General features: G+C 38.4%; 3 protein-coding genes across 3 annotated transcripts in view; 1 reads left to right on the top strand and 2 right to left on the bottom strand.

Annotated features, from left to right (window-relative positions):
* Positions 1–555, bottom strand: part of SPATA1 (spermatogenesis associated 1) — a 47264-nt gene extending 46709 nt beyond the window's left edge. Inside the window, exon 1 of the mRNA XM_025383265.1 lies at positions 357–555. The gene's annotated coding sequence lies outside the window, so the exon portion shown is untranslated. The remainder of the gene's footprint in view (positions 1–356) is intronic.
* Positions 196–8594, top strand: GNG5 (G protein subunit gamma 5). The gene is made up of 3 exons (XM_025383303.1): positions 196–763; positions 4827–4971; positions 8369–8594. Exons 1-2 carry the CDS (start codon positions 683–685, stop codon positions 4950–4952), a joined length of 207 nt encoding a protein of 68 aa, XP_025239088.1. The 5' UTR covers positions 196–682; the 3' UTR covers positions 4953–4971; positions 8369–8594.
* Positions 8578–27517, bottom strand: RPF1 (ribosome production factor 1 homolog). The gene is made up of 9 exons (XM_025383290.1): positions 27251–27517; positions 25751–25807; positions 23466–23546; positions 17156–17251; positions 16418–16571; positions 11402–11484; positions 10801–10982; positions 10494–10620; positions 8578–9489 (listed from the first exon to the last, which is right to left on the bottom strand). Exons 1-9 carry the CDS (start codon positions 27476–27478, stop codon positions 9448–9450), a joined length of 1050 nt encoding a protein of 349 aa, XP_025239075.1. The 5' UTR covers positions 27479–27517; the 3' UTR covers positions 8578–9447.

Genomic DNA, 27517 nt, shown 5'->3' with positions numbered 1-27517 from the left:
CGCTGGGTAGGCGACAGCGACCTCCGCGCCTTCCCTCCGCCTCGTGTCAGCCGGACTGGGGGTTGGGGGTGGAACTGAGAATGCCTGTTGGCCAAACTAGGATCACAGAGAGACACGCCTGTACGGGGCAGGGGTGTGCGGGTGACTCACGCCGGGTGCACAGTAGCTCCTACGCTTCGGCGGGCATCTCCCCTCACTTCCCTCAACCCCTCCCACAAACTCTCAGAGGAAAACTGAGACCTCCTGGTCACCCGCCGCCGGACCTTTTAGAAACTCCCACAGCTCTGACTTCCCTCACTGGCCCTCTTCAGACCCCCTCTTAGGTCTTAGCGGCTAACGATGAGCTGTCTCCTTACCTCTCCCTAATCGGTCCCTCTACAGAGGAAAGGGGAACTTAAGAGTCCAGTCGCGCTAGCCTCCCCGGCAGCCGCGCCCACCGACTGCTCCGCCCCTTCTCCTCCCCCTCCTCCAGGCTCGCGCTCCTGGCCTGGTGAGGAGCCGGAACAGAGGGTGGGAAAGGCGCGCATGCGCATCGAGGGTGGAGCCGCTGAGCACAAAACCGGAAACTTAGAGACAAAGTTCGGAGCCCCGCCCCCGCCGCGCGCTGCTTAGTTGTCTGGCCCCTCCGACCCACGGCCCACGACCCACCGACCCACGAATCGGCCCGGCCGTCGTGTGCACCATGTCTGGCTCCTCCAGCGTTGCCGCTATGAAGAAAGTGGTTCAACAGCTCCGGTTGGAGGCCGGGCTCAACCGCGTCAAAGTGAGCGAGGGCGGGCGGCCGAGGCGGGAGGAAGGCGGCGGCGGCGGCGGCAGCAGCGGCGGGTGGGATCCGGCGGCCCAGCTGGCGGGGGCGGGCGGGACACGCGCCGGCCCTCGCTTCCCCTGGAGAAGACGCGCGCTCGGCGGCGGCGATCGGGGAGCGGCAGAGAAGGCGCCGCGTGGGTCTAGGCTGTGTTTTGGGGGGACGATTAGTTCGCCCTTCCGCCCCAGGACTTTCCGAGGAGGGCTGGCCCCTGGGCTGAACCGTGGCCCACATTCCGGTCCTCTTCCCTCTCTACCTCCCTTGGCCGCCTTCTCGGCTGGTCTCGCCAACAGCTGCGCCTCCGCGCGCCGTCCGCACCCTTCCTTTCCCACTTCGCCAGCCTCCTGTTTCTCATCGGACAGGGTATTTTCCGACTTTTGATTCAGAGCAGACTTTTCTCCCCCCATTTTATCTTTCCCAAACCTACTTCCTTTAGTATTAAATTCTTACCTTCAACTTCTCTTGTCCATTGAACACATGCTTTTAAGCGAATTATTGCATAACTTAAACTATGGATTAAAGAAGCATTTTTCGACACGATCCTGGAGTGTGAAGTTCCGGTTAGTGCCCCGTACAACCTCGAACAAAGCGTGCATTTCATACCTATGGCACAGTTTGCTCGTATTTGACCTTGGGGGTATCGACTGGTCCGCATGCCCGAGAAAATGATTATTGTGGGTAATTATTGGTCTTATTTTGTAGTCTGGTTAGTATTGGCCTTGTCTTGGGGTACTTTGGGAGCAAAAGCGTTTTGTCTGTGTTGATAGAACAACTTGACATTCAAGTGCTATTCTAAGTATTTCCTGATTTTTACAGTCCTGAATGGATTGGCTTCTTTCTGGTACAATAGGTCAGGCTACATGTGAAACACTTCTGCAGTTAAAAAAAGAAACAAGAATGTAAATCATGTGCCCTGTTAAAAGCAGCCAGTTCCTAAGATGATTTGATTTTATACTCACCAGGCTAGTCTTTATTACTTCCTGAAATGTTTTGTGGAGTGAGAGAGGTAGGGTCTCTAAGCTTTCTTAACTGGAAATGTCAGAGACCTAGCTTACTCAGTCGTGGTCACCTCAAAAGGGAAGGGAAATTCTCAGTCGTCTTGTTGTAGGATCCCCCTGAGAGAGGGTCTCCCATTTAGCTTTGTTAACTAGAAATGTGAGGGACCTAGCTTACTCAGTTGTGGTCAACTCAGAAGGGAAGAGAAATTCTCATTCGTCTTGGTGTGGGATCCCCCTCACTTAGAGTCCTTGAAGTGCTGTAGACCTCACTGAAGTTTGGAATCTATTTCTCTACTCTCCCAATTCTTACCTCATCACAGTGGCTTCTAGTGAGTCTTGGCTGGATTTGGCTCTGAAATTCGAAATCATTTATTAACCATTATCATTCAGGTATGCCTTTATCACAGATAGGATGGACCAAGAAAGAAAAAATGGGGCGGGATAGTGAAAGCAATAAATTGTACATACTTAGTCTCCAAAGAAAATGACATGAGGTCTTCAGAATAAAATACTCCAAGAACTTTACTTTGGAAACCCTAGCTGCTGCTCCCCTAATCCCCCAAAACCGATCCTACCTAAATCTTCAGTAGCCTTCTGGTTCTGGTCGGGATCATTAAAGGCACCAGAAATGATTTGGTTTTGGAGTTAACTGCCTGATGTTAAGGCTGTAGCAAGAAGGGGAGCATCCCCTTTGGGACTTTTTAATGAGCTTTTCTTTAGATATGTTGCTAAATGTGGTTTAACATTGGGTATCTGTTTTATCAATGACTGGGCTACGTGATTTTTTGTGAGATTTTTAAACTAGTACAATCTTTTAACCTTTGAGTACAGTTGATAGAACTTATCGTAAGTGCTTGACAAACTGTCATAGGTAGGTCAGGACATTTTTGAGAGTGAAAAGGGGCACTAATAATTAGGCCAGGATTACAGGGTTTCAACCTCCTGGATGGTAATTGTTACAGTGCCTTGGGGGCTAGCAGCTTGTTCCAGTTTTAGAGTCTTTGTCTCAGCTTTCCTCACTGTTTGGAATGCTGTTTCTCACTGATGGTTATTTGGTTGGATCTCTTGTCATTGAGATCTCAGCTTCAATGTCACCTCAGACACCTTCCCTTAGGTGGGCACCCAGTCACCATCTAACCGATTACTCATTTTACTACAGAGCACCTTGTCTGTCATTTTCTCTTAACTGTCAGCTCCTTAACAACGGGGCTCTCTCTGGCTGTTATGTATTCTCAGTGCCTGTAAGTATATGCAGCACATAGTGGTGCTTGGAACTTGTGAAAGGGAGTTACATTGGACCCCACCTACACTTTAAATAGAAAATTAACAGGTACTCTTTATGCTTCCTGCTGGTTAATAGGAATGAAAACACTAAACATTGTTACAATATTTGGTGAAAAAGGACACCACTGTTCCCCTACTTTAGCTACACTTCTTTTGGAAGGGAGGGGATGAGGGGGTTTAGTCATTTGTAAAAATACTTCTTTTACATAGGAGCTATTAAACCTATGGAACTCATTACCCTGGACTGTTGTATAAGCCAGACACACAAATAGATTCGATAAGCGTTTAGATTCATCTTAGGATGATGAATTATTTTATCAGGTTGGAGGTACAGCTGTAATCTGCAGGGGTTCTTGGTATAGAGAGCATTTGTGATGCTATTAATTCCCTAAGGTCACATATCCAGCTGGATGGACTGGACACCTGCTCCCAGCCTCCTTGCGGTAAAGACTGAGAATAAAATAAATGAGTATTTCTCCCACTTCTTAAATCTCAGTTCAAGACTTCAGATATTAGATGCATTTCGGGCATGTTTTATTCATGTTCCACGTCTGAACGGTTCAGTTCACTGTTTTGGTATTTGTGTACCATCAACTATTTTAATGTTATTAAACTAGACAGTGACAGATTTCTGCCCAGTGTCATGTGACTGAAAGGCTGATAGCAAACATCAATTTAACAGTTTTTCTGAGCAGCCTGCCTTTAAGAAACTATTGACTTAAATATGATTTAAGTGTTAATATACATATACAGAGCCACTCAAACAGGACTTAAGGAACTTCTATGGCTTTATGGTTATTTTGTTTATATCCTACATCACCTTAGCAGAATATATAGAAATAGTAGATGTCTAAGTGAAAGAATGCGTGCCTCTTTTAATTTTAGTTTAAATGCAACAGTATAAGGGTCTGATAAATTTGAGGATCAGTATACTGAATGCATTCTTATAGTGTTTGCGTTTCTAAATTATGTGCTATCCCACATTATGTTCATTCACAGTAGCATTTTTCCAGTAATACTGCTTTCAAGACAAAATAATAGTTTGCTAGAATGTTACTGCTTTTTGTTTAACCTTTAATTTTTTTTTTAAGAAACAAGATGTTAAGTTCCCTCAGGTTTGCACTTGAACAGCCTATTATTAAGATGTGCTGTGCTTTGCAAAAATAAACATAATTCTACTGTTTGTACTCAGTCATCTGATGCTTCTAGTAACCAAACAAAAGAAAACATACTTTAAATCAGTCTTATTTACAAGCATTGGTTTTAAGTATTAAGAGCTCACTAGGCTGGGTGCGGTGGCTCACGCCTGTAATCTCGCACTTTGGGAGGCCAATGTGGGCAGATCACAAGGTCAAGAGATCGAGACCATCCTGGCTAACATGGTGAAACCCCGTCTCCACTACAAATACAAAAATTAGCTGGATGTGGTGGCAGGTGCCTGTAGTCCCAGCTACTCAGGAGGCTGAGGCAGGAGAATCGCTTGAATCCAGGAGGGGGAGGTTGCAGTGAGCCAAGATCCGCACCACTGCACTCCAGCCTGGCCACAGAGTGAGACTCCGTCTCAAAAAAAAAAAAAAAGCTCACTATATGACTTAAGTCTTCAATTATTATATAGTATCTTCTTTTGAAGCAAGAGAAGTACTGTTTTATTGGAAGTACAGTATTTCCAAAGATTGAGAAAACCGTCATTAAAATGTTCTCACCATCTGGCGCTTCCCTCCCCTCTTTGTTATGTATAGGTTTCCCAGGCAGCTGCAGACTTGAAACAATTCTGTCTGCAGAATGCTCAACATGACCCTCTGCTGACTGGAGTATCTTCAAGTACAAATCCCTTCAGGCCCCAGAAAGTCTGTTCCTTTTTGTAGTAAAATGAATCTTTCAAAGGTAAGTTTCCTTAAATTAAAACCAAAAACCCACATTGTAGGAATAACTAGTCTTCTCTTTCTTTGCAGCACTTAAAAGATCATCCCATGCCCTTTCCTTTGGCCCTCCATTTCCAGTATTTTTCTGTTTTGCAAGGAAAGTAAGGATTCATGAAACTTGCTGACTTAGTAGTCATGAAGGGTAATCGTTTCTATTTTACTATAAGAAGGTTAAATAGAGGATTTAATAACCATAAAGAGGGTATAGGAGAGTTACTACAAAATCCCACTGCTGTAACAAGCCATCTGTCACTTTTTAGAGCATTGGCCTAATGGCATATGCATCTTGGGAGTCCCCAAGTACTAGTTTTCTTTTTGTGTACCTAGCAAATATTTATAGACAGTTTTTAAAAAAACTGCATTGTTTATGGGGATAACTTAAAGTACTACCAACTGATTTGGATTAACTCTGATGTTATTGCTCTAACTAAACCCAGCTGTAGAGCAGTATAGCAAAGATTGGGAATTGGAAATGCAAGAGAAAATCAGATGTAATTGAGTAAGCCAGTGTGGTAAAGGCGTTTGGACTGAGGTAGAACAGGCTTTATGTTTTGTTCTCATTTGTTGGATTAAAGATGAAACATGAAGGAAATGCAGTATATGAGTTCTTGGTGGCAAACAGACAGTGGACTGAATTTCAGAGAATTAAAAACTAAAGACCCTCCTGGCTTTATTAAAGCATGCTTCAGTACATTAATTTGTGCCTTCCAGATCAAATGCCATGTGTACAAATGTATGTTAGTCTAAGAGATGTGACAAAAAAGGTTTTGGATCATTTAAAATGTAACTGAAGGGTGCTGCATTTTATAAATTCTTAGTACTTTAGTTAGGGAATGTACTCAATATTGACCTATGAGAGGCAAACTAATAGTACTTTGTAAAAAAAGGTTTTGTGTATGGCACACACCCCTTACTAACATTCTGACTCTCCAAAGTCCAGGAAGCTGCTTCCTAAAATACCTTGTTACATAGTTGTGCCCTCCTTAATTAAGCTTTGTAGACCTGGTAGTGTCCAGGAAGTCTGTATAAGTACATGTTTCCAGTAAATACAGTGATTGGTTAAGATGTTTTAAGTTTTTTGAAATACCAGGGGAAAAAAAGCCCTTTGAAAACAGGTGTCATGTGCACAAAAATGCACATGAAGAAGTAATTCACTTTCATATTTAACTGTTTATTATAATATTCTTTGTTTCTTGTACTATTCATTTAATTCTTCATGGTAGTTTTTGGAAGTTTCATATTTTTATGGTTTATTAATGATTTTTTTTAACCTCAGTTCTTGTATTCACTTTACAGAGTGGTTTATTTTCATTTGAATAAAATACTGGGCAGCTGTTAATAGTTTTATTAGTTTGTTCATAGGAATCTACAGATAAGTGTTTAAATGAATGGCTCAAGTTTAAAAATATGGCTGGGGTAAGAACCCAGAAGGTAAAATAATGTCTGTTAATCCCAGCAGTATAAGAAAACAGCTTGGTGGATATTAAGATTTGAAGCAGTTTGGGCTAGGAGGAGAATAATTGGGCAACAAAGCATTGCTTCTCAAGCTTGAATATATGCAAATCAATTTGTTAAAATGCAAATTCGAATTCAGAAGGTCTGAACTGAGTCCCTACAACTTGCATTGCTTACAACTGCCCACTTACACTGATGCTGATAGTACTAGACCTACACTGAGTGGCATGAATGTAAAGAATCTACATTGGAGTTATGTGTATAAATATAGTTTTATCACTGGAGTGCAATGGGGCAGTCTCAGCTCACTGCAACCTCTGCCTCCCGGGTTCAAGTGCTCCTGCCTCAGCTTCCTGAGTAACTAGGATTACAGGTGCACACCACCACACCCAGCTGATTTTTGTATTTTTAGTAGAGACAGGTTTCTCCATGTTGGTCAGGCTGGTCTCAAACTCCTGACCTCAGGTGATCCGCCCGGCTCAGCCTCCCAAAATGCTGGGATTACAGGCGTGAGCCACCGTGCCCAGCCCTGTATTTCCTTTTAAGAGGAATTTTTTTTTTTTTTTTTTTGAGATTCCAGCTTTTAAAATTTTTCCTTCTTTACACACAACAAAACAGAAGAAATAATACAGGATTAAAAACTTAATCAGTAGAACATGTATGCACAAAATATGCAGATAAGACGACAGGCTTATTGACAGTGAGGAAACACATGTAAAATTAAGGTAGTTTTTGTATGAAACATTTTATGGGTGCCATGAAAATGTTTTAATTAAAAAAATTTAAGGATCAGTATTTGCTGTTTTTCATTCTGCCTTTTTTAAATGGTGAATTTCTTATTTCATTAAATATTCTTTGTAAACAAGATCTTTAATGGTTGTACTGTGATTGAATTATACTTCATTGAATATTTAAGTTTCCAAAATTTGAGGTTACAGTGAGGTGAAGATTTTGGTGAACAACTATATATATATATATACTTAGTACCTCTATTAAATTTCTAGAAGTAAAATTAGTCAAGGAGTGAACATTTAACATTTTTACAGTGTTGTACTTGATATCCCCTGCCAATATAATACTTTGGCCTTCCACTAGAAACATGAGAATGCATGAGAATGCTTTTTCCTTGAGCCCTAAGTCTTGTTTGTTACTATTTTAGGTGGGATTAAACATTTTTCAGAGCATTCTGTTTATGCCTCTTCAACATTTTTGTTACAAAATGTCTCATTAACACTTTTGCACCTTTCCATATCAATAATCCTAAAGTTAGTATGCTCATGTTTTAATTTTTTATTGTACTTTTTAAAATTTAATATTCTTTCATTTTTAAAATTTTTTAGTTGATACTCTTTTAACTGAAATATTTTATGGTTAGAAAACATAAGGCATAACTTATAGCTTTGTATTCCATCATATGTAGAAACCTTCATTTATCCATGCTCTTATGGAGTTATACTTAGGTGTTTCAGTTCTTTGTGGTTAAAATACTAATACAGTCAATATCCTTGTACATGTTTCTCTATGTCTGGGTTTATCTAGGTAACTAGAAGTGTGGTTGCATCTTCTACTTCACTAGACTCTGCCAAACTGCCCTGCTAAATACTTTTGCTCATTTTTCTAAGGATGTTTGGATTTTTCTTGATTTAAGAGAGCTTTATTAACCTTTTTTTTATTATATACAGAATGTATTTTGGCAGTAATCTTAGCAAGTTAATCTGTAAGTCTGTTTATAAAACAGGAATGACTTATACATCAGAGTGGTTGTGAAAATTAAGGGAAAGATTTTACTGGTTAGTGCACCATAGGCATTTCCCATCCTGTTTCTCTTAGGTTATTCATGAAAAAAATTAAAAACTATATTCTTTGATACTTTACCCTAACTCACCTTTTTTTTTCTATCTTAGGTTTCCCAAACCACTCCTTATGATCCAGTGAATATTCAAGAGAGCTACATTTGAAGCCTGTACAAAAGCTTATCCCTGTAACACATGTGCCATAATATACAAACTTCTACTTTTGTCAGTCCTTAACATCTACCTCTCTGAATTTTCATGAATTTCTGTTTCACAAGGGTAATTGTTTTATATACACTGGCGGCAGCATACAATAAAACTTAGTATGAAAGTTTTATTTTGCATTATTATTGGTATTAAATACATAGTATATTAATCTGTTCTGAACACCTGAAGGGGTTAAGTTTGTACAGTTTGTTCCACCTGCTCTTCTTACATGACTTTATGCCATACATCTGGCAAGACTGCTAGGGAATTAAAGGTAAACCGCACACCTTTATTCTTGTAAGGTCAGGAGGAGGCTGTTAAGTTCTACAGGTTTCCATGCGTGAGTTACTTATAGGGTTAACTTTGTTTCAGTGCCTGAATGGAGTACTATAGCACCATGTAATGAGGTAAAAAAGAGCTCCCCTCAACCTGGCCACAAAAAACCAAAAACCTCAAAATCAGGAAGCAAAGATTAGCTTCAGTAATTTGCAACTTTGCTTTAAACCCCATTATATCATTTTGCTTTAAATTTTTTACCCTTCTGAAGGCTTAAGAGAACGTTAAAACATCCAGAAACCTGGCCTCCATTTAAGTTATTAAAACTGTGCCAGACACTGGGAATCCAAGATTCATCTGGTGTAAAAATCAAGGGTTAGCCAATATTTACCAACCATTTTATTCCTCTCATGTGTTCTATGCAAATAGGAAAGTTAATCTGAATCTTGATTCCAACTTAATTATTCACAGTTACGCAAAAACAAGATAACTAAATTTAAGAAAACCTAAGCCATCAAAATAACTTTTATTTGTATTTTCTACATAAACACACAGTGGCAATTCATGGCATTTGGTAATTTGTCCAAACGTGAGAGGCTTATGAAATCAACAAATGCCATTTTGAAGAGAGTATTCTGTCAAAAATAAATTACCCAACTTCAAGATAGGCCTGTTCAGCAAAATCCGATATTATTCTCTCAGTACTTTTATAAATGGAATTTTCTTCTACTTGTATCCATTTCCCGGGGCTGAAAGTGGAAAGCAGGGGAGTGGAAGAAGAAAAGAAAACAAAAATATAATTAACAATTCAGGTAAAATAGTAAAAGTTAACGTCCCTAGAACTTTACAGGTAACGCACTGAAAAACTGGGTTTGTGTGAGACCCTGAATAGTCAGTCTAATATAAAAGATGTTGGCAGTTTGTGTGTGTGTGTGATTTAAAAATGTTACTAAGTACTGCTTATACTAGATAGAAAAAGATGTTTTAGGCCAGGTGCGGTGGCTTACACCTGTAATCCCAGCACTTTGGGAGGCTGAGGCGGGTGGATCAGGAGATCAAGACCATCCTGGCTAACACGGTGAAACCGTCTCTACTAAAAATACAAAAAATTAGCCAGTGTGGTGGTGCACGCTTGTAATGCCAGCTACTCGGGAGGCTGAGGCAGGAGAATAGCTTGAACCCAGGAGGCGGAGGTTGCAGTGAGCAGAGATGGCACCCCTGCACTCCAGCCTGGGCAACAGAGCTGAGACTCCATCTCAAAAAAAAAAAAAAAGGATGGTTTTAAAACATTGAAAGTTTTCATTGTTTTCATTTATGATTTAAGATGATGATCTCCAAACGTCTAAGAAAACTATCAGTAGTTCTCAAGAAACATGTAATAGAGTCACATATAACACAGGCTTATAAGCAGATTGCTGCTGGGCCCCACCCCCTAAGTTGCTGATCCAGTAGGTCTGCAGGCCAAAGAATTTTCATTCCTAACAGGTTCGTAGGTAATGGTGCTGGTACTACTTTGAGAACCACTGATGTTTATACTTCAGATGAACCACAGTTATTGTAGCTTTTTTTTTTTTCAGGGGTATATGTGCAGGATGTGCAGGTAAACATGTGCCATAGTGGTTTGCTGCGCAGATCATTTTCATCACCTAGGTATTAAGCCCAGCATCCATTAGCTATTCCTGATGCTCTCTCTCCCACCCTCTTATCCCATACTTTAAAAATTACTTAGTTTTTTTAAACAATAAGCACATACCTTATGGACCCATTCATACTCTCCATATTTAGAATCAAAGGTTCCTTTCTGAAGAGACCTTAATTTTAAGGTAAAACGTGGTCCAAGTTCCTGAATTCCCACTTTCTTTTCACTCCTGAATATGTATCTTCAAAGACAAAAAGAGTTAAATTAATCTGAATAAGCTATTGTTTAACATTATGACAGGGTTCAAAAGATAATTCATTTTATCTTGTATGATACTTGCTACAATATATTGGAAAATTAGTTCATGTTGAAAATATATTTCATGATTGAAGTCAAAGTTCAACAAGTTTACCTTCCTCACCTGTGAAATCTGAAGAATATATAATCCCGTTGATTGTGGAATGTGGCAACCTGCCTTCCAATAAATTGAGGATTATGAGGGAAGAGAGATGCAAACATACGTCCAATTGAATGACCCAGCCGTGTTGTAAAATTATTCAGAATTATTTCAGGTATGTGTTCTGTGGGGTCCTTGCCTCTTCTCTAGAAAAATAATGAAAAATAAGTATCACCATGAGCTAAGCTAATTGGCAATACCTCCCAATGCAATTTCAAATATCAAAATTTACATGACAAATTTGCAAAATTTATCGTTTTTTAGTGACAAACTATCACAGATGGCTTACCAAACCCATGAAATAAGACATATCTAAAATTAATATGCAGTGAATGCAACAAAAAAAAAATCCTATTAGAAAATCAATGTGCTTCATAGTAATGAAGACTATTGCCTGCTGGCTGTAACTTCACCACAGTCTCCCAAGAAAACTGATAGATAAAAACTGCTGTAATCAGGAGAAAAAAATGCCATTATTAAAATAAATTAGAGCTATAAGATACAGCATCTACTAATCAAATACTGTGGAGAGATCAATGCCAATCATGGAATGTATAAAACTTACCTTAATTTCTTTACGAAGACGAACACTGCTCATTTTGAAATGAGCAGTTGGGCCATTTGGCAAGTGACTCAAAATAAGTCCATCTGTTCATAAAAGTTAAGAGAAACACATTGAACTCTGTAATCTCAACCTAATTGTTTAAATAACTAGTCCTCTACATCCAAAGGTCCCTAAAATCTGTACCCAAGTGAACAGGCAGATGTACATATTCCTCTGAAGTGACATTTTCCTACCATATCAAAAGCTCAAAATCAGTCAAAATCTTCCAAGAAAATAGACTAGGGTAGTCCTTTTTTTCTCCTTTTACAATATAATAGTTAATCATCACCCTCAATAGGGTATGTTAAGGTACCCTAAAGTAGGTGAAAAAAAGCTCTTTAACTGACCACTACTCTTAGGAGTAAAATAGGATGGGATTCTACAATCATGTAACACTGCAAATACAGTATTTTACCTCCATGTTCTGAAGATGTATAACCCCAAAATGTCACTTTTACACATTTGTATGGTCAGAATATGCTGTCAACTTTGAATAACATCCCGTGAGACCAGACTCCTAAACTTTCCTCTATGAAATTAAGGTTATTAGTATTTTGCAAGAGATCAGCCCTTACTTAGGATTACTGTACCACAAATTATAATCAACTAACCAATTAATAGCCATTCACTGATTGTCATTTCCCATAAATTGAGAATTGAGAATTATGCCCTCACACGCTAAACTACAAATGAAATGTAAGATCACCTACCTACAACTACATTACAAATGAAATGTAGACACGCTAAACTACAAATGAAATGTAAGATCACCTACCTACAACTAGCAGGACTAGCAGCCCAAGGACTCTAGAAGTCCTGGGTGCTGCAAACTAAGGTTGCTACCTATATAATGTTCTTCAAGTTTTTGTGGCACAACCTGACCTTCACTTGAAACACCTTTACTTTTCATGAGTAATTCCTGGCTATTGCTTAATGGCATTACAAGCAGGCATATTAATGGCAATGGACAGGGCTTTCACTTTGTATTATGCTTTTCTAGTTTAGAAGAAATTTTCAAACACATTTCATCTGATTCAACAACTTAAATAGGGCAGAATCAGATGGTTTCAAGTCTATCTGCATATAATATGTATCTTTCAAAGCAGATGTTGCCATCTTTTTACAATGGCATCAACACTCATTCCTCCAGATTAGAAGCTATGGTATCTTCAACTTCTCCTCTCCCACTAAATCTTAACTGCTTTTACCTTCAGAATTTCCTCACTTAGCATCCTCTTTACCCTTACTGTCGTAGTGAGGTCCTTGAGATTTTCCACCTAGATTATTAAAGTAGTATTGTGGTTGGTCTGACCTTTTTCCTCACCATCTCAAGTACATCTCCTAATGCAGATTGTAAAATCAAGTCTGGACTTAGGCCTTGGTTCTATAAGTAACCAGCTATGGGACTTAGCTGTTTCATTATATCTGTACCATAGTTTCTCATGTGCTAAGTGAAAAACAAACTAGATACCTTCACAGTCTTGACAGCTGCAGCTAATTTCATACTACTCTCATCACAGACTAATCTACAGAAAGAAGACATTGGTATGAGATTCATAATGTGGCCACAAATTACCTTTTCAACCTATTTATGCCCACACCAAGCTGTTTCCTAACTGGTAGGCACTCGCAGTCTTATGTACTATATTTGTTAATCCTAGCATGCATTTTTTGCTTCTGCTAATTTGAATACCTGCAACATTTTACTCATCTATTATAGTATACTTCAAATGTCACCTTTTTATGCAGTCAGAATTAAGATCTAAATCTTCTCAGTTCTCACTGCTACCACAGCACTCATCACTTATTTGAGTTACAGTAAGGAAAACACCTTTCTTCCCAACTAATCTGCTAACACTTAGGTAGGGATGGGAATTTTTTTCTTTTTTTTGAGACAGTCTCACTCTGCAGTCCAGGCTGAAGTGCAATGGCACGACCATGGGTCACTGCAGCCTCAACCTCTCAGGCTCGAGTAATCTTCCCACCTCAACCTCCCGAGTAAATGGGACTACAGGCATGACATCATGCCCAGCTAATTTTTGTAGAGACAGGGTTTTGCCATCTTGCCCAGGCTGGTCTCAAGCGATACACCTGCCTTAGCCTCCCGAAGTGCTGGGGCTGCAGGCAGATTTTTCAGCAAACGTTTGAATTCTATCATTTTAAAAGATTCACCACAGGTTAAACTTCATGAAATATAGCCAAAAGTATTTATTAAGGGGTCTAGGAGATATAAAAGTCATTTCTTCCAACCCCCAAATCAAGGCTTAAATCCTTTCTAGAACATTCCCACTAAATTGTGGTGTCAAAAGCAAAGTACAAAATCCAAACTTACCAGTTTCTAAATAACTTCTTTTCCTGTGTACCTGCATTGTGCAAGAGGCTTTATTTACATTACTGCTAATCCCTAACACAAATCACGCAAAACAGGAGTCATCATGCCTATTTCAGTAATGAGGAAAAGAGCCTGAAGAGGGTCAAGTAAATTAGCCTAAGTAAATCACACCAAGGCAACTGCACATCTCAACCAGGGTGGGACTGCACCTAGCTTAAGCCCTTGGCTGACAGCTGCTCACATTTGGAAATGTACAGAGGCATTTTGTTTGTCAGGATGACTGAGGTGTTACTGGTATTTAGAATCCAAAGGCCAGGAATGCAAACCATCTTACAAGCTGCCAAGAGTGTAGCACAAATAATTACCCTACCTCAAATGCCAGTAGTTCCCCATGTAGAAATAATGAATACAGGATGTAGGTCTGTAAAGATAAAGCTTACATGCTTCTCACTATACCACGTTTACTAAAATGACTACCACATGGCACTACCAGACACCATGCTTTATAAACAATACATTTAATGTGATCTTGTGGGAACTCTAAAGATAGTTATTATTTCCTACATTTAAAAAATGAGGAAACTGAGTGGCTAAGAAACTTGACTAAAATCACAAAAGTAGCAAATAACGGAATCTGTATTTGATAAAACAGCTGCCCTGACTCAAAGCCACTAGTAGGTTTCTACAGTTTAGACAGCTGATGAAGTTCTATTTTAGAATAAGTCAAAAAAGTATATCCCTTTACTTCCACCATTCAGCACTACTCTTTCATACAGTAGCCCCTCCAATGTCTTTAGAAAGATGCCATGTTCCTAGAATCTACTTTCCCACAGGCTAAATCCTGTTTTTCCAGCTTTTCCGCCATGTGTCATCATTAGGAGTTGTGATTTTTATTCCTGAACCCATGCTAAGTCTCCAGGAATCACCACTATTTTTTTTTTTTTTTGACAGTCTTGTCCTGTCACCCAGGCTGGAGTGCAGTGGGCACCATCTTGGCTCATGGCAACCTTTGCCTCCCGGGTTCAAGTAATTCTAGTGCCTCAGCCTCCCAAGTAGCTGGGATTACAGGCATGTGCCACCACGCCCAGCTAATTTTCGTATTTTTAGTAGAGACGCGATTTTGCCATGTTGGCCAGGCTGGTCTCAAACTCCTGACCTCAAGCAATCTGCTGGCCTAGGCCTCCCAAAGTGCTGGGACTACAGGTGTGAGCCACCACGCCCAGCCAGAAAATGTAAACTTTTTAAAGGCAATAGATGATATAGGTGAAATTTGTGTGACCATATAAAACACCCTGGATAAAATAAGGATAGAACATTTATTGAATTGATGAATGCCTGCTTCTTAGCAGGGTTACTAGCGGCCTCAAAGTGATGACAGTTGTTTTTTAACTGCCAAAAATAAAAAGAGGAAAACAGACCTTACCACTTTGTGGAGGCAGTTTAAAAAAAGAAAAAGAGGTAGCAACTACCTTAAAAACAAATTTTTTTTGGAGTAGTTAAGTATTCAAGAGATTTCAGATATTTGATACATTAATCTGGTAAACCAAATTATAATATGGCCAACAAAACACATTACAAAGCTTGTTATAGTTTATTTTAGTTTCTAGAAAGCTACTAGAACAAGTGGATAAAGTAAGTTATATTGAAAACAATAAAAATGATAAAAGTTAGATTTTTAAAAAACAGCCTTTTAAGCCACTAATTTAAAAACAACAGTGTTCACTGATATTAGAAATAAAATGTTATTCTGGCACCACAGAAAGTTTTGTCCGTTTTTTTTTTTTTGGTAAATTCTTTATAATTTTATTTTAATGAAATTAAAAATCATAAAGATGACTCATTCAATTGGTCATCTTTAAAGCTACTGAACTCACAGCCATCATTCAATAAGTAAATAAAATAGCAACAATAACAACAAACCTACATATCCTTTATGAAGTCTCTTATCTCAATAGGAAGAAATACCTTGGCTTCAGGTGACACATTCATCTCAGATCTGAGACTCACAGAAAAGTTTAGACTGGAACACATAACATGGGCCCAAGTCTCTACCTCAAAAACTGAATCCTGCGACACCACCTCTGGCAACGTAAAATCTAGCCATAACAAACCATATGCAGATCCCCAACTAGGTCAGCTCTTTCCTCCCTCTCTTTCCAAATGGTTGTCCCTCTGCACTGAGCGCTTTTCTCTGCCTCATTCCCCTGCTTCACCCTCGTCCATCTAGATCCAGCTTCAGCATCTCTTTCTACAGGAAGTCCTTCCTCCCAGGGCAGACTTTGTACCAATCACAGGGTCCCCACTCTCTCCTGCATTTCTCTGTTTAATTGTACCATCCACACTATATTTTGTCAGTTTACATATCCATTTACTCCACCTATGAATTTCCTGAAGGTTGTCTCTTGTTTTATCTCTGCATCTTTTACTAAGGGTTAAAATGATCTCTTGGCTGTAGCATGTGCCTGATAAATGTTTGGTGAATACAAAGGAAAAATCAGTTTATAGATTCTTGGAAAGAGATATAATTTTCTGATAAAAAAATTATTTTCTGAAAGTTATAGGCAATATTTCCTTATTCTTTTAAATATATTTTTAAGGGGGTTGAGGGAGAGGACAGGAAAACCTCCTTAAAAAAAAAAGGATACTTGGGGTTTTGCGATCTTCATTAATAACAATCAGGTCTGTGAACTCTCTTGCGATGCACTGAGGAATAATTTTTTTCAGAGCCAGTCCTCTTCTGTAATAAACATGTGAGTTTGGTATAACTGTGGAGAGCTGTTCACAGAGTCGTACTGTTCTCTGCAAAACAAAATAACAAAAATTTTGAATAGTTTTTGAAAAAGAATAAAAATCTTATGTGATACATAAGGAAAGAAATAACAATTATTATGATTAATAGAAAGCAACACTGAGGAAAGCATGAAACTGGAACAGTGTCGCCTCTTTTATCAAAGGCTGATCATCCTAAAGCAGTGGTTCTCAATTAGGGGCAATTCTGCTCCATCAGGGGACACATTTGGCAATATCTGGAGACATTTTTGATGGTTATGACTGGTGGTAGTGGTAGTGGTGTGTGGTTGCTACCGGCACCTAATGCATAGAGGCCAGGGAAGCTGGTAAACATCCTATAATGAACAGGATGGCTCACGATAACAAAGAATTCTCCAGCTAAAATGTTAACAATGCTGAGGTTGAGAAATCCTATCCTGAAGAATCATATTTAGTAAACCTACATCATATCACCACTGCTACGTTTTATTTACTTATTCACAGGCATTCTTTAAGGCAGTTAACTGAAGGTTTAACTCTTCTGAACAGAGTACTTTAAATAGAACTAATAAGAAAATTAAGAATTCAAGAACTAAATTAATCAATGTGTTTACCCCATGAGGTCTATCTGATGTTGTGATGAGAATCTTGGGAGAAGTCTGTTTGTTGAAGTAAGAAGCAAATTCATCTGTAGATTCATCATAAGCAACCTGAGAACAGAGAAGAAGGATAATTTTACATCAAACAAATATTCTACTGGGCCAGAATTCTAAAAGTAGCTTCAGCAGGACTGCTGAACACTGAGTGCCTAGCTGATAGGGGATTTAAAGACAGACCAGGAAGGACTGACATTAATGGACACAGGAAGAGGATGGAGTGGATTTCTCCTGTGTAAAATACAAGTACAAAACTGAATAAAACTGTCAGAAATCACTTCAGGGCAGAAACTGAGATATGTTTACTCTTGAACTGCTTTCATTTCCGTCATCAACTTGGTTGGTGAAAATAATAACCACAGGAAAAAAAAAAAAACAAGCAAAAACACTAATGAAATTAAGAGAAGACAAATCTTCCATTAAGAGACACTCAGGTTTAAACAATAATGAAAGTAGTACCTTTTAAAATTTGTGGAATATACCCAAGTGGTCTTGGTATAAGACTCTGAAAGAGTCTTATGGCTATACCTGCTCACATTAGAAAATATACATATTGAGCAAATCAATAAATACAGAATCAACTCAAAGGAAGCAGAAAAAAGTAATAAAGATAAAAGGAGATATAAAATAATCAAAAAACAAAGATTCAATAGGATCAAGAAGAAAGTACTTAGAAAAGACTAAGAGAATAGATATCTTGGTAAAAACTGATTTAAAAAAGAAAAAGCCAAAATAAAATAATATGAGGAATGAAAAGTGGACATTACTGTAGTCTCACTCATGAACACAGATAAAATTAATTCTAAGCAAAGAATAAACCCAATTTGGTTATGATGTTTAATGCAATAAAAGAGAAAAGCCATATAATCACCTCAATATTTGCAAAGAAAACATCTAATAACATTCTACATTCATTCATGATAAACAAGACAAAAAATAGCCTAAGAATAAAATTTACTTAATCCTTAACTCTTAATGATCTATCTTTAGTGACACAAATATTAATGATGATGCATTGGAAATATTCTTTTGAAAATCAGGAATGTGGCAAAGATGGCACTATTGATTTTTCTATTTATTTGACATTAAGCTAGAAGTTCTAGAAGGCACAAAAGTGGGAGAAAAACAGGTCAAAATAAGAAAACTGTCATTTGCAGAAATGATTATCTAAAACAGAAAAATGAAAACAATATCCCAACAAATTAGAAATGAATTTAGGTAGGCTACTGGTTAGAAGATCACTACTCAAAAATCCACTGCATTTTTATAAATTGGCAACCAAAACAATTTTCAAAGACATGCAGTTTACACCAACAAAAACCGTAAGATACCCAGGAATAGCTCTAGGAAGATTTATGGGTCAACTTGCATGAAGAGAACTATGAAATTCATGAAATACGTTTCACTATTTAAAGAAGACCTAAGAAATATATAATATATATATACATATGTATCCCCAATTTGGAGGATATATATATCCCCAAATTGATCTGATTTTTGTACCATTTATAATTTATATGGAGGAGTAAAGGCCTAGGAAAAGCCAAAACATATCTGAAGAGAGGGTATTTATGGGCAGGAGTGAAAGAAGCATCTTGCACTTACAGATATTAAGACTTATTATGAAGCTAATTAAGAAAGTAATGATGCAGTGACAAACTGGCCAAGCAAATAGCCCAGAAAAAGACCAAGCATATATAGATATTTGATATGTAACTTGGCATTACAATTCATTGTGCGGAAAGGCTGCACTACTCCAAAAATGGTACTGGATAAACTATATATATATATATATATATGCACAAAAGGACAGGCTGGGGTGAAAGACAGGAAGGAAAGTAACTGGTTTCCATTCCCACACCAAACAGAAAACAATTCCTAACAATTAAGTAAATAAACATGAGAGACAACTCTTTAATTGTTTTAGAAAGAAAGAAAAAGTAACTTAGGATTACAGGAAAGAGAACAGTTTCTTAAATATGACATAAAAAGCTTTAAATGCTAAAAATTTCAAAAATTCAACTATATCAAGAACTTCTGGTCCTCGTCCTCAAAAGACACCATAGAAAATAGAAAGAGAATCCATGAATTGGAAGATGCCTTTAATATGTATAAAGGATTGGTATCCAAATTATATAGAGAAGTTCCACAAATGATCAAAATACACTACATGATAGAAAACTGGGCAAAAGACGTGTTTTATCTCTAAAGAAAACAACTTATATTAAACGACGCTCAACATTAGAAAACAAGGAAATACAAATTCAAACCTCAATGAGACAGCCTTTTATCATTAGTCTGAACATACCAGGAGTTGGTTAGAATGTGGATGAGCAGGAACACTACTACTCTTGTACCACAAAAGTATAAAATGGTACAACCACTGCTTTGAAAAATATTTTGGTATAATCATGTAAAGTTAAACATTTACACATTCTCATGACTCAAAATTATCCTACTGTAGGTAAATATTCTAGGGAAACCTTTATGTATACATACCCTCTATATGCCTGTTATCCCCAAATTTATTTCCAGTCAAGACCTCTTCCCTGAATTCCAAGCTCATATCCCAACTACCTGCTTGACATCTCTTCTAAAAACTCTTAAGAGTCCTGAACTCTTGATTTCCCCTTAAATCTCCTTCACTCAGTCTTCCACATCTAGTCAATGACCATTTCATCCTTCTAATTTGCTCAGTCTAAAACCTTAATACCATCTTTGAATCCTCGATTTCTCTGAAATTCCACATCCAATTTGTCAGGAAATTGAAGCAGCTCTGATTTCAAAATATACCCAGGGGAAAAAATACTTAGAATCAGATCAATTCTCACCCCTTTCATCGTAACTACCCTGGCCCAGGTCATGATGAAAGCCCATCATTTCTTTCCTGGATTTGTTTAGTAGCTTCCTAATTATTCTACTTACCTCCCCAGTTATATTCTCAGTAAAGCAGCTAACTACTTTTAAAAATTAAGTCTGATCACGTCATTCTTCTATTCAACCCATCCAATGGCTCCTCATTTCACTAAGTATAAAACCAAAGTCCTCATACTGGCCAACAAAGTCACTGATCTGGTCTTTCCTCTTTATCATACTTTCCTAGGACCTCTTCTACAATCCTCTCCCTTTGTTTGCTTAATTTCAGCCACAATGGCCTTCTTGTTATTCTTAAAAAGCATATTCGATACACTCCTGCCTTGGAGCTTGTGCACTGGGTGTTCTCTCTGGGGTTCCTTTTGCCCAAGGATGGCTAAATTTCCTCACATCCTTCAAGTCTTTGCCAAAAGGTCAATTTCTCAATAAAGCCCACCCTGACTATCCTGTATAAAAAATCACTACACAGTAGAAAAATGGGCAAGAGACACAATCAATTGATCAAAGGGGAAAAAATATGAAAAGATGTTCAACCTCATTCAAAATGAGAACTGCAAATTAAAACTATAGTGATATACAATTTCTCACTTATCAAACTGGAAAAAATGATCTACAATGAGTGTAAATTGAGGAGTAACATTCAAGTATCTCCTCCCCAAATACTTATTAATTATCATACAAAGGGAAAAACATTAAATTCAGAGTGAAGAAACCTGGCAGGCACCACTTTAACCAAGTGATCAAGGTAAACATAACCAGTAGGAGAAAATCATCAAGTGACTCTTGATAAGAAGTACTGAAAAAGGACTTAACATAACGTTCATGGCAGAGGTCAAGCCTCCCTAATTAAAAAACCCAAAACCTGAAATATTCCAAAATTCAAAACTTTTTGATAAAGCACCAACATGGCACCACAAGTGGGGAATTCCACACCTGACCTCATGTGATGGGGTCACAGTCAAAAGTTTGTTTCATGCACAGAATCATTAAAAATATTGTATAAAAGTTACCTTTAGGCCGGACGGGGTGGCTCATGCCTGTAATCCTAACACTTTGGGAGGCCAAGGTGGGAGGATCGCCTGAGCTCAGGAGTTCAAGACCAGCCTGGGCAACATGGTGAAACCCTATCTCTACTAAAATACAAAAAATTAGCTGGGCATGGTGGCGTGAGCCTGTAGTCCCAGCTTTTCTGGAGGCAGAATTGCTTGAACTAGGGAGGCAGAGGTTGCAGTGGGCAGAGACTGCACCACTGCACTCCAGCCTGGGCAACAGAGCAAGACTCCATCACCAAAAATAAAAAAAGTTACCTTTAGGCTATGTGCATAAGATGTATACAAAACATAAATAAATGCTCTGTTCAGACTTGGGTCCAATCATCAAGATACCTCATTATCTATCACAAATATTCCAAAATCTGAAATCCAAAAAGACTTCTGGTCCAGCCGGGTGTGGTGGCTCATGCCTGTAATCCCAGCACTTTGGGAGGCTGAGGCGGGTGGATCACGAGGTTAGGAGTTTGAGACCAGCCTGGCCAATATGGTGAAACCCTGTCTCTACTAAAAATAAAAAAATTAGCTGGGTGCCTGTAATCCTTGCTATTTGGGAGGCTGAGGCAGGAGAATTGCTTGAACCTGGGAGACAGAGGTTGCAGTGAGCTGAGATCGTGCCACTGCACTTCAGCCTGGGTAACAGAGGAAATCTCCATCTCAGAGAAAAAAAAATAAAAAAACACTTCTGGTCCCAAGCATTTCAGGCAAGGGACACTCAACCTGTATTTCTGTCAAAAGTACATAAACTGAATATAATCAGAGGAAACCCCAGGCGAACTCACATTAAGGTACATTCTACAGAATATCTGGTCTGTACTATTCAAAAAATCTCAATGTCACAAAAAAGCAAACGACTGAGAAACTGTTCTAAATTTAAGGAAATTAAAGGTAATTACAATGGAACGTATGACCTGGGACTTTTCTTTTGCTAGAAAGGACATTATTGGAACAGCTAGTGACATCTGAGTAAGATCTATAGAACAGATAATAATGTATACCAGTGTTAACTGTCTGATTTTGCTAAGTGTGCTAATAAACAAAATGAGATACACAGGAATAAAGGGGCACCATGTCTGCCACTTACTCTCATTTAAGAGGGAATATTTAGGAAGTCTGGGTGAAGGGTATGTACAAATTCCTACTTTTCTATGAAGTCTGAAATGTCAAAATAAATTAAAATGCATACACACACAAACACCTTACTTACATAAAATTGCAAACCCTCTCTACTTCAGTAGTCCTGAATCTTCTTTATCCTGTTTTCCTTTAGTAACCTATCACTGGCTAACATATGTCTAACTTATTTATTTCATTATGTTGACTGTTTGTCTCCCTTCCTAGAATGTAAGCTCTGGGTGGGTAGAAGTTGTGTGTGTGTGTGTGAGTATTCTGTGTACTGATGGATCTCAAATCCCTAAAACGGATCCCAATACAGTGCAGGTGAATCCATAAACATTTGCTGAAAGAAGGACAGAAATCGGTGAATGACTATACCAGGAGATATGTGAAAGAATGTTGACAGCAGCACTATTGCAAAGCAAACAGACATTCCAAACCCAGTTTCCTTTACGAAACTTTTAAAAATATAGTTTTAAAATCTTGCTTCTTTTACTGCACTGTTGCAAACTATCTAAGGAGAATGTGCAAAGTTAAAGATTATCTTGAAACTAAGATTTATGAGAATACAAAAAATAGCATCAAATGTTATTCTTAGGTATCAAAATGTCTAATAAATACTGCAAAAGTCTATAGTACGAGGAATTCTTTTAAAACTACCACGCCAGGCGCGGTGGCTCACGCCTGTAATCCCAGCACTTTTGGAGGTCAAGATGGGCAGATCACCTGTGGTCAGGAGTTCGAGACCAGCCTGGCCAACATGGTGAAACCCCATCTGTACTAAAAATACAAAAATTAGCCAGGCGTGGTGGCAGGTGCCTGTAATCCCATCTACTCAGGAGGTTAAGGCAGAGGGTGCAGTGAGCCGAGATCACACCACTGCACTCCAGCGTGGGTGACAGAGCAAGACTCTGTCTCAACAAAATAAAAAACAAAAACAAAAAAACCCATCCAAAATACTAGTCAGGGATTATATGACAAATGTAAAAGTTTACCTAGACATAAAATAGATTACTAGAAAGTAAATATTTACTTAATTTGTCTATAGCATTATTGGGAAATCAATTATGAAATAATCTACACCAAATAAGAAGATAATATGCCAGCATTTTAGCTGAACCAGTCCATTACACAACTTCGCCAGCCAGCACTTTAAATATCAACATAAAAATATACAATTTATCAATTATGTGTGATCATTCACACTAATTTAAGACTTCTAACATTACCTCTTCATCATTAGGGTCTACCGTGGTTTCATCATACACTCGCTGGTTGTCAATGGTCTTGGGTATAGGCTTTGGTGGAGCCTAAGTAAAAGAGAAAGGATTACATTTTAGAAGGATTTTACATTAATTATATTACGGTTGGGGAAAAACAACAGAAAGCTACAAATAATCCCAAACTCAATCTGTTCCTCAGATCAATTCACTTCTATTGCTACATCAATCCTAATAACAATATTGAATAAGAGGCTTTTTTTTTTTTTTAACAATCTGGGCAGAGACACACACATACTAGAAGAATGGCCAACACTGAATGAAACGGCTTAAAACTGTGCAGAAATAACAAGGAGAAGAAATAGGGATCGAGATAATTATCTATTAGGGGAAAACATATCAAACAGGAGAAAAATAAAAGAAAAAAATAGGCCCGGCGTGGTGGCTCACGCCTGTAATCCCAGCACTTCTGGGAGGCCGAGGCGGGCGGATCACGAGGTCAGGAGATCGAGACCATCCTAGCTAACACGGTGAAACCCCGTCTCTACTAAAAAATACAAAAAATTAGCTGGGCGTAGGGGTGGGCCCCTGTAGTCCCAGGCTGAGGCAGGAGAATGGTGTGAACCCGGGAGGTGGAGCTTGCAGTGAGCTGAGATCATGCCACTGCACTCCAGCACTCCAGCCTGGGCGACAGTGCAAGACTCCACCTCAAACAAAAAAAAAAAAGGAGAAAAATAACAAATGACATCTGTACATGACTGTTCCAATACTTTCGGGAAGCTACTCAGAAAAATTTAATAAAAGTCTAGTTGTTATCCGTTGACCTAGTAATTTTACTTTGGGGTATTTGTGTTCAGGAATGTAAATGGGGGAAAAGTTTATACAAAGAAATATGTAGTATCCCTATTTATAATGAAAATAAACAGCAAACAGGGCAAATGTTCAACATCAAGGTAATGACTAAACATACTATAGTACATCAACATTATGGAATACTGTTAGGATCAGCAATCATGCATACTTAGCTTAGACCAAGAAATGGTGTAAATGAACTGTTAAAAAGTAGCGCACAGAATTGTAGGAGTACATTAAAACTAATTCAAAATATACATACACTAGCAGAGCTATGAAGAAAACATAAACTGAAACTATTTAGCATTTATTACTCTATGAAACAAATATTACATTTTAATAATTTTTTTAAAGGAAGCAGTTTTAAGAAGTCATCTTTTATCTCAAAAAGCAAGAATGGTGGTATTTTCAAATGGTGATCATAACATTAATTTGCTGTAATAGACTGATTACTAAAGAGTTAAAAAGAGACTAACATGCTTGACATACTAGGATACTGCAGGTCAAAACAGTCTACTATTGACAATTTTCTATGGTTTAACTTAATACTATTCAAAGAATGCATGAAATAGTAGAGTGTTTAGTTTGTATACAGTCTTTACATTTTTTTCCCTTCCTCAAACACCCTTATTTGGTAACTTACATCTTAAGAAATGGGAGGGGAGACATGAATGTTTTCAAAATTTTGCAAAAATAAATCATAACCTAGGAGTAACTATAAATACACTGAAAATAAAAATAACTTAGCTATGCAATAATGTATGAGTATTTAGTAGTCTAAAAATTTTTTCAATAAAGATTTCACTTCTTATGAGTACCACAAATATAGCCAAATTCTTTCTTGATGCATTGTCCATTCTTTTCTTTGCCATAATCCTCACCCTCCTCCCACTCCCCATTCTCACTTTTCACAGGTTCATATCCTCTGTACCAGCTCTAAAGCTTAACACATCCTTATCACCCTACTCCAGAACAGGCTCTGTCCTGCCTTTCCCCAGCCTTGCCTAACCAAAAACCTTTGCTTCACATCACAAGAGCCAAGCTCCAGGCCTAACGTGAGGAGCTTCCCCAGGTTGTGTTGACCTCTCAAACACAAAGTTACATGCAAAACACCACCACTGTGTTACTGTATAGGTACACAAACATACATAGTAAAGGTAAAAGAAATGCATGGAAAAAATAATCAAAAATTTCATGAGTGGTTATCTATGGAGGGAAAAGCAATTATGAAGAAGCAGACAAGGGGCTTCCAACATTCTTTGCTAATGCATTATTTCTTAAGCTGGGTAAATGATACAAAGAGGTTTACTATATTACTTTTGTATTTCTTCACACATATGAAATATGTAATAATAAATTTTAAAAGAAAGTAATTCAACTTACATATCAGGAAGGATCCCCTAATATAAGACAGAAAACAAACAGCTAAGAATTTTATTTACCTTATCGCCAAGAGCCTCTCTTTCTTTTTTAAGTTTTTTCTTAGCTGCCAACTTTTCCTAAAGGGTGAAAAGAAAGAGAACAATATTGAGAAACAACCAGTTATATCACAAACACATACTCAAACTACAAATTACTAATGCTATGGATACTCGAACTGGGCGATCTTTGTAATCTATTGAAATAAGCATCTGGACATGGATTTTTCTACCTAAATTACTGTAAGCCAAATGAGCTGGTCAATTAATAAGATTTCTTTAACAAAGACCTTGATTCTTTTTAAAAAAATCTAAACTGGCAAGTTTGAACATTTAAAATTTGACTAGCTTAATCTTTTTCCATAAAGTCTCAAATTAATTAAAGTACAATATGTGGTCTCCGCTGTGTTTTGCCTAACTGGTTGCATCCTAAAGACGACCACGGTTATGCTGCTTGCTTCTCTTGAAAAGCACTAAAAATAGGAATGGGAGATGAGTTTTCAGGTTGTTTTTCATAAAACCATCACCAATTATTTACATATTTTATCATCAAAATATACTTTTAAAATTTAGTGAGAGCTTGCAAAGTGGATTAAGATTATCTGTATTTGTACTGTCAATCTATATATTCTCCTGGAGATTTCTAGATAGAAGGGTTGACAAAATAAAAAATATTATTTTTTTTCCAGCACCTACTGATCCTCAATCCACCAGGTTTCAGATTAGAAATCATAGCTCCAGTAAATCTTCTAGGACATCCCTCCCCAATACGTGCATACCAGAATGAGTTAAATGCCCCTTGTATGTACTCAAACAGCACCTTGACACTGAACATGAGTAAGAACCAGTCCCGGGCCTCAGAAGGGCCGGTAAGAGGAGGCAGACACGTAATAAGAATATTGTGTGAACTTCCATGATGTGCAAGAATAAGCAAACGTTTTGTTCCAATTGCAATTTAACCAGAAACGGGCACTGCGACCTTGGCAAACCGTTTAAACCCCTTTACGTTTCAGTTTGTTTACCTACCAGAAACGTATAAAGATAAGGCTTAAAGAACAAATACAATTACCAGAAACTTTACAGTACTAATTTCGGTAAAGAGCTGCTGCAGGAATCAGAGAAGCAATATTTTGGATTTATTACGTATTGCCTCCATTTCAGATTCTGCAAATTAACCAACGCTGCCTAGACAGGCCAAAGGGCTGAGACTTTTGCGTTCTGGGCCAGGAGGGCGTAGTTTTCACTACTAAGCCAAGAGGCCTTCCAGCTTTCCTTGTGAATCCAGCATCCTAGGAAACAGCCTATCAAGAAAATCTTCCACCCTGATGCTCAGGCAAAAGGCTGAACCGAGAGTCTCCAAACCACGGCGAGGAAACCAGAACACGTGGGCCGCGGCACCACCCTTCCTACCGAGCCACAGAGTACACTTTGAGACCAGCAGACATACACATCTGTGCGCCCCGCGACCGCCCTAAGCGTCAGGAACATCGCGCAAGCGCCCGGCAGCTCCCGCCCCTCGCGTACCTTCCGCTGCTGTTGTTTCCACCGCGTGAACATTAAGTGTCGCCGCTGTTTGTTTTTAATCTCCGAAATGCTAAAGCCTGGCGGAAAAGCAGCCGCTTTCGGGGGTTGGACCCCGCTTTCCGTCGCCCCATCCCCAGCGCCTGCAGCCTCCTGAATTTCTTCGACAGCGGCTTTCCGTTTCAGACTTTTCTTCCAGCTGCTGCTGCTCTTTTCCCCGGCTTTCGCCATGGTGTCGGCTCCTTTGCTTCCGTACGGAAACGGAAACAG

Source organism: Theropithecus gelada, chromosome 1 (assembly GCF_003255815.1).
Source record: "Theropithecus gelada isolate Dixy chromosome 1, Tgel_1.0, whole genome shotgun sequence".
Lineage (NCBI taxonomy): Eukaryota > Metazoa > Chordata > Mammalia > Primates > Cercopithecidae > Theropithecus > Theropithecus gelada.
This window is presented reverse-complemented; position numbering and strand designations above follow the sequence as displayed.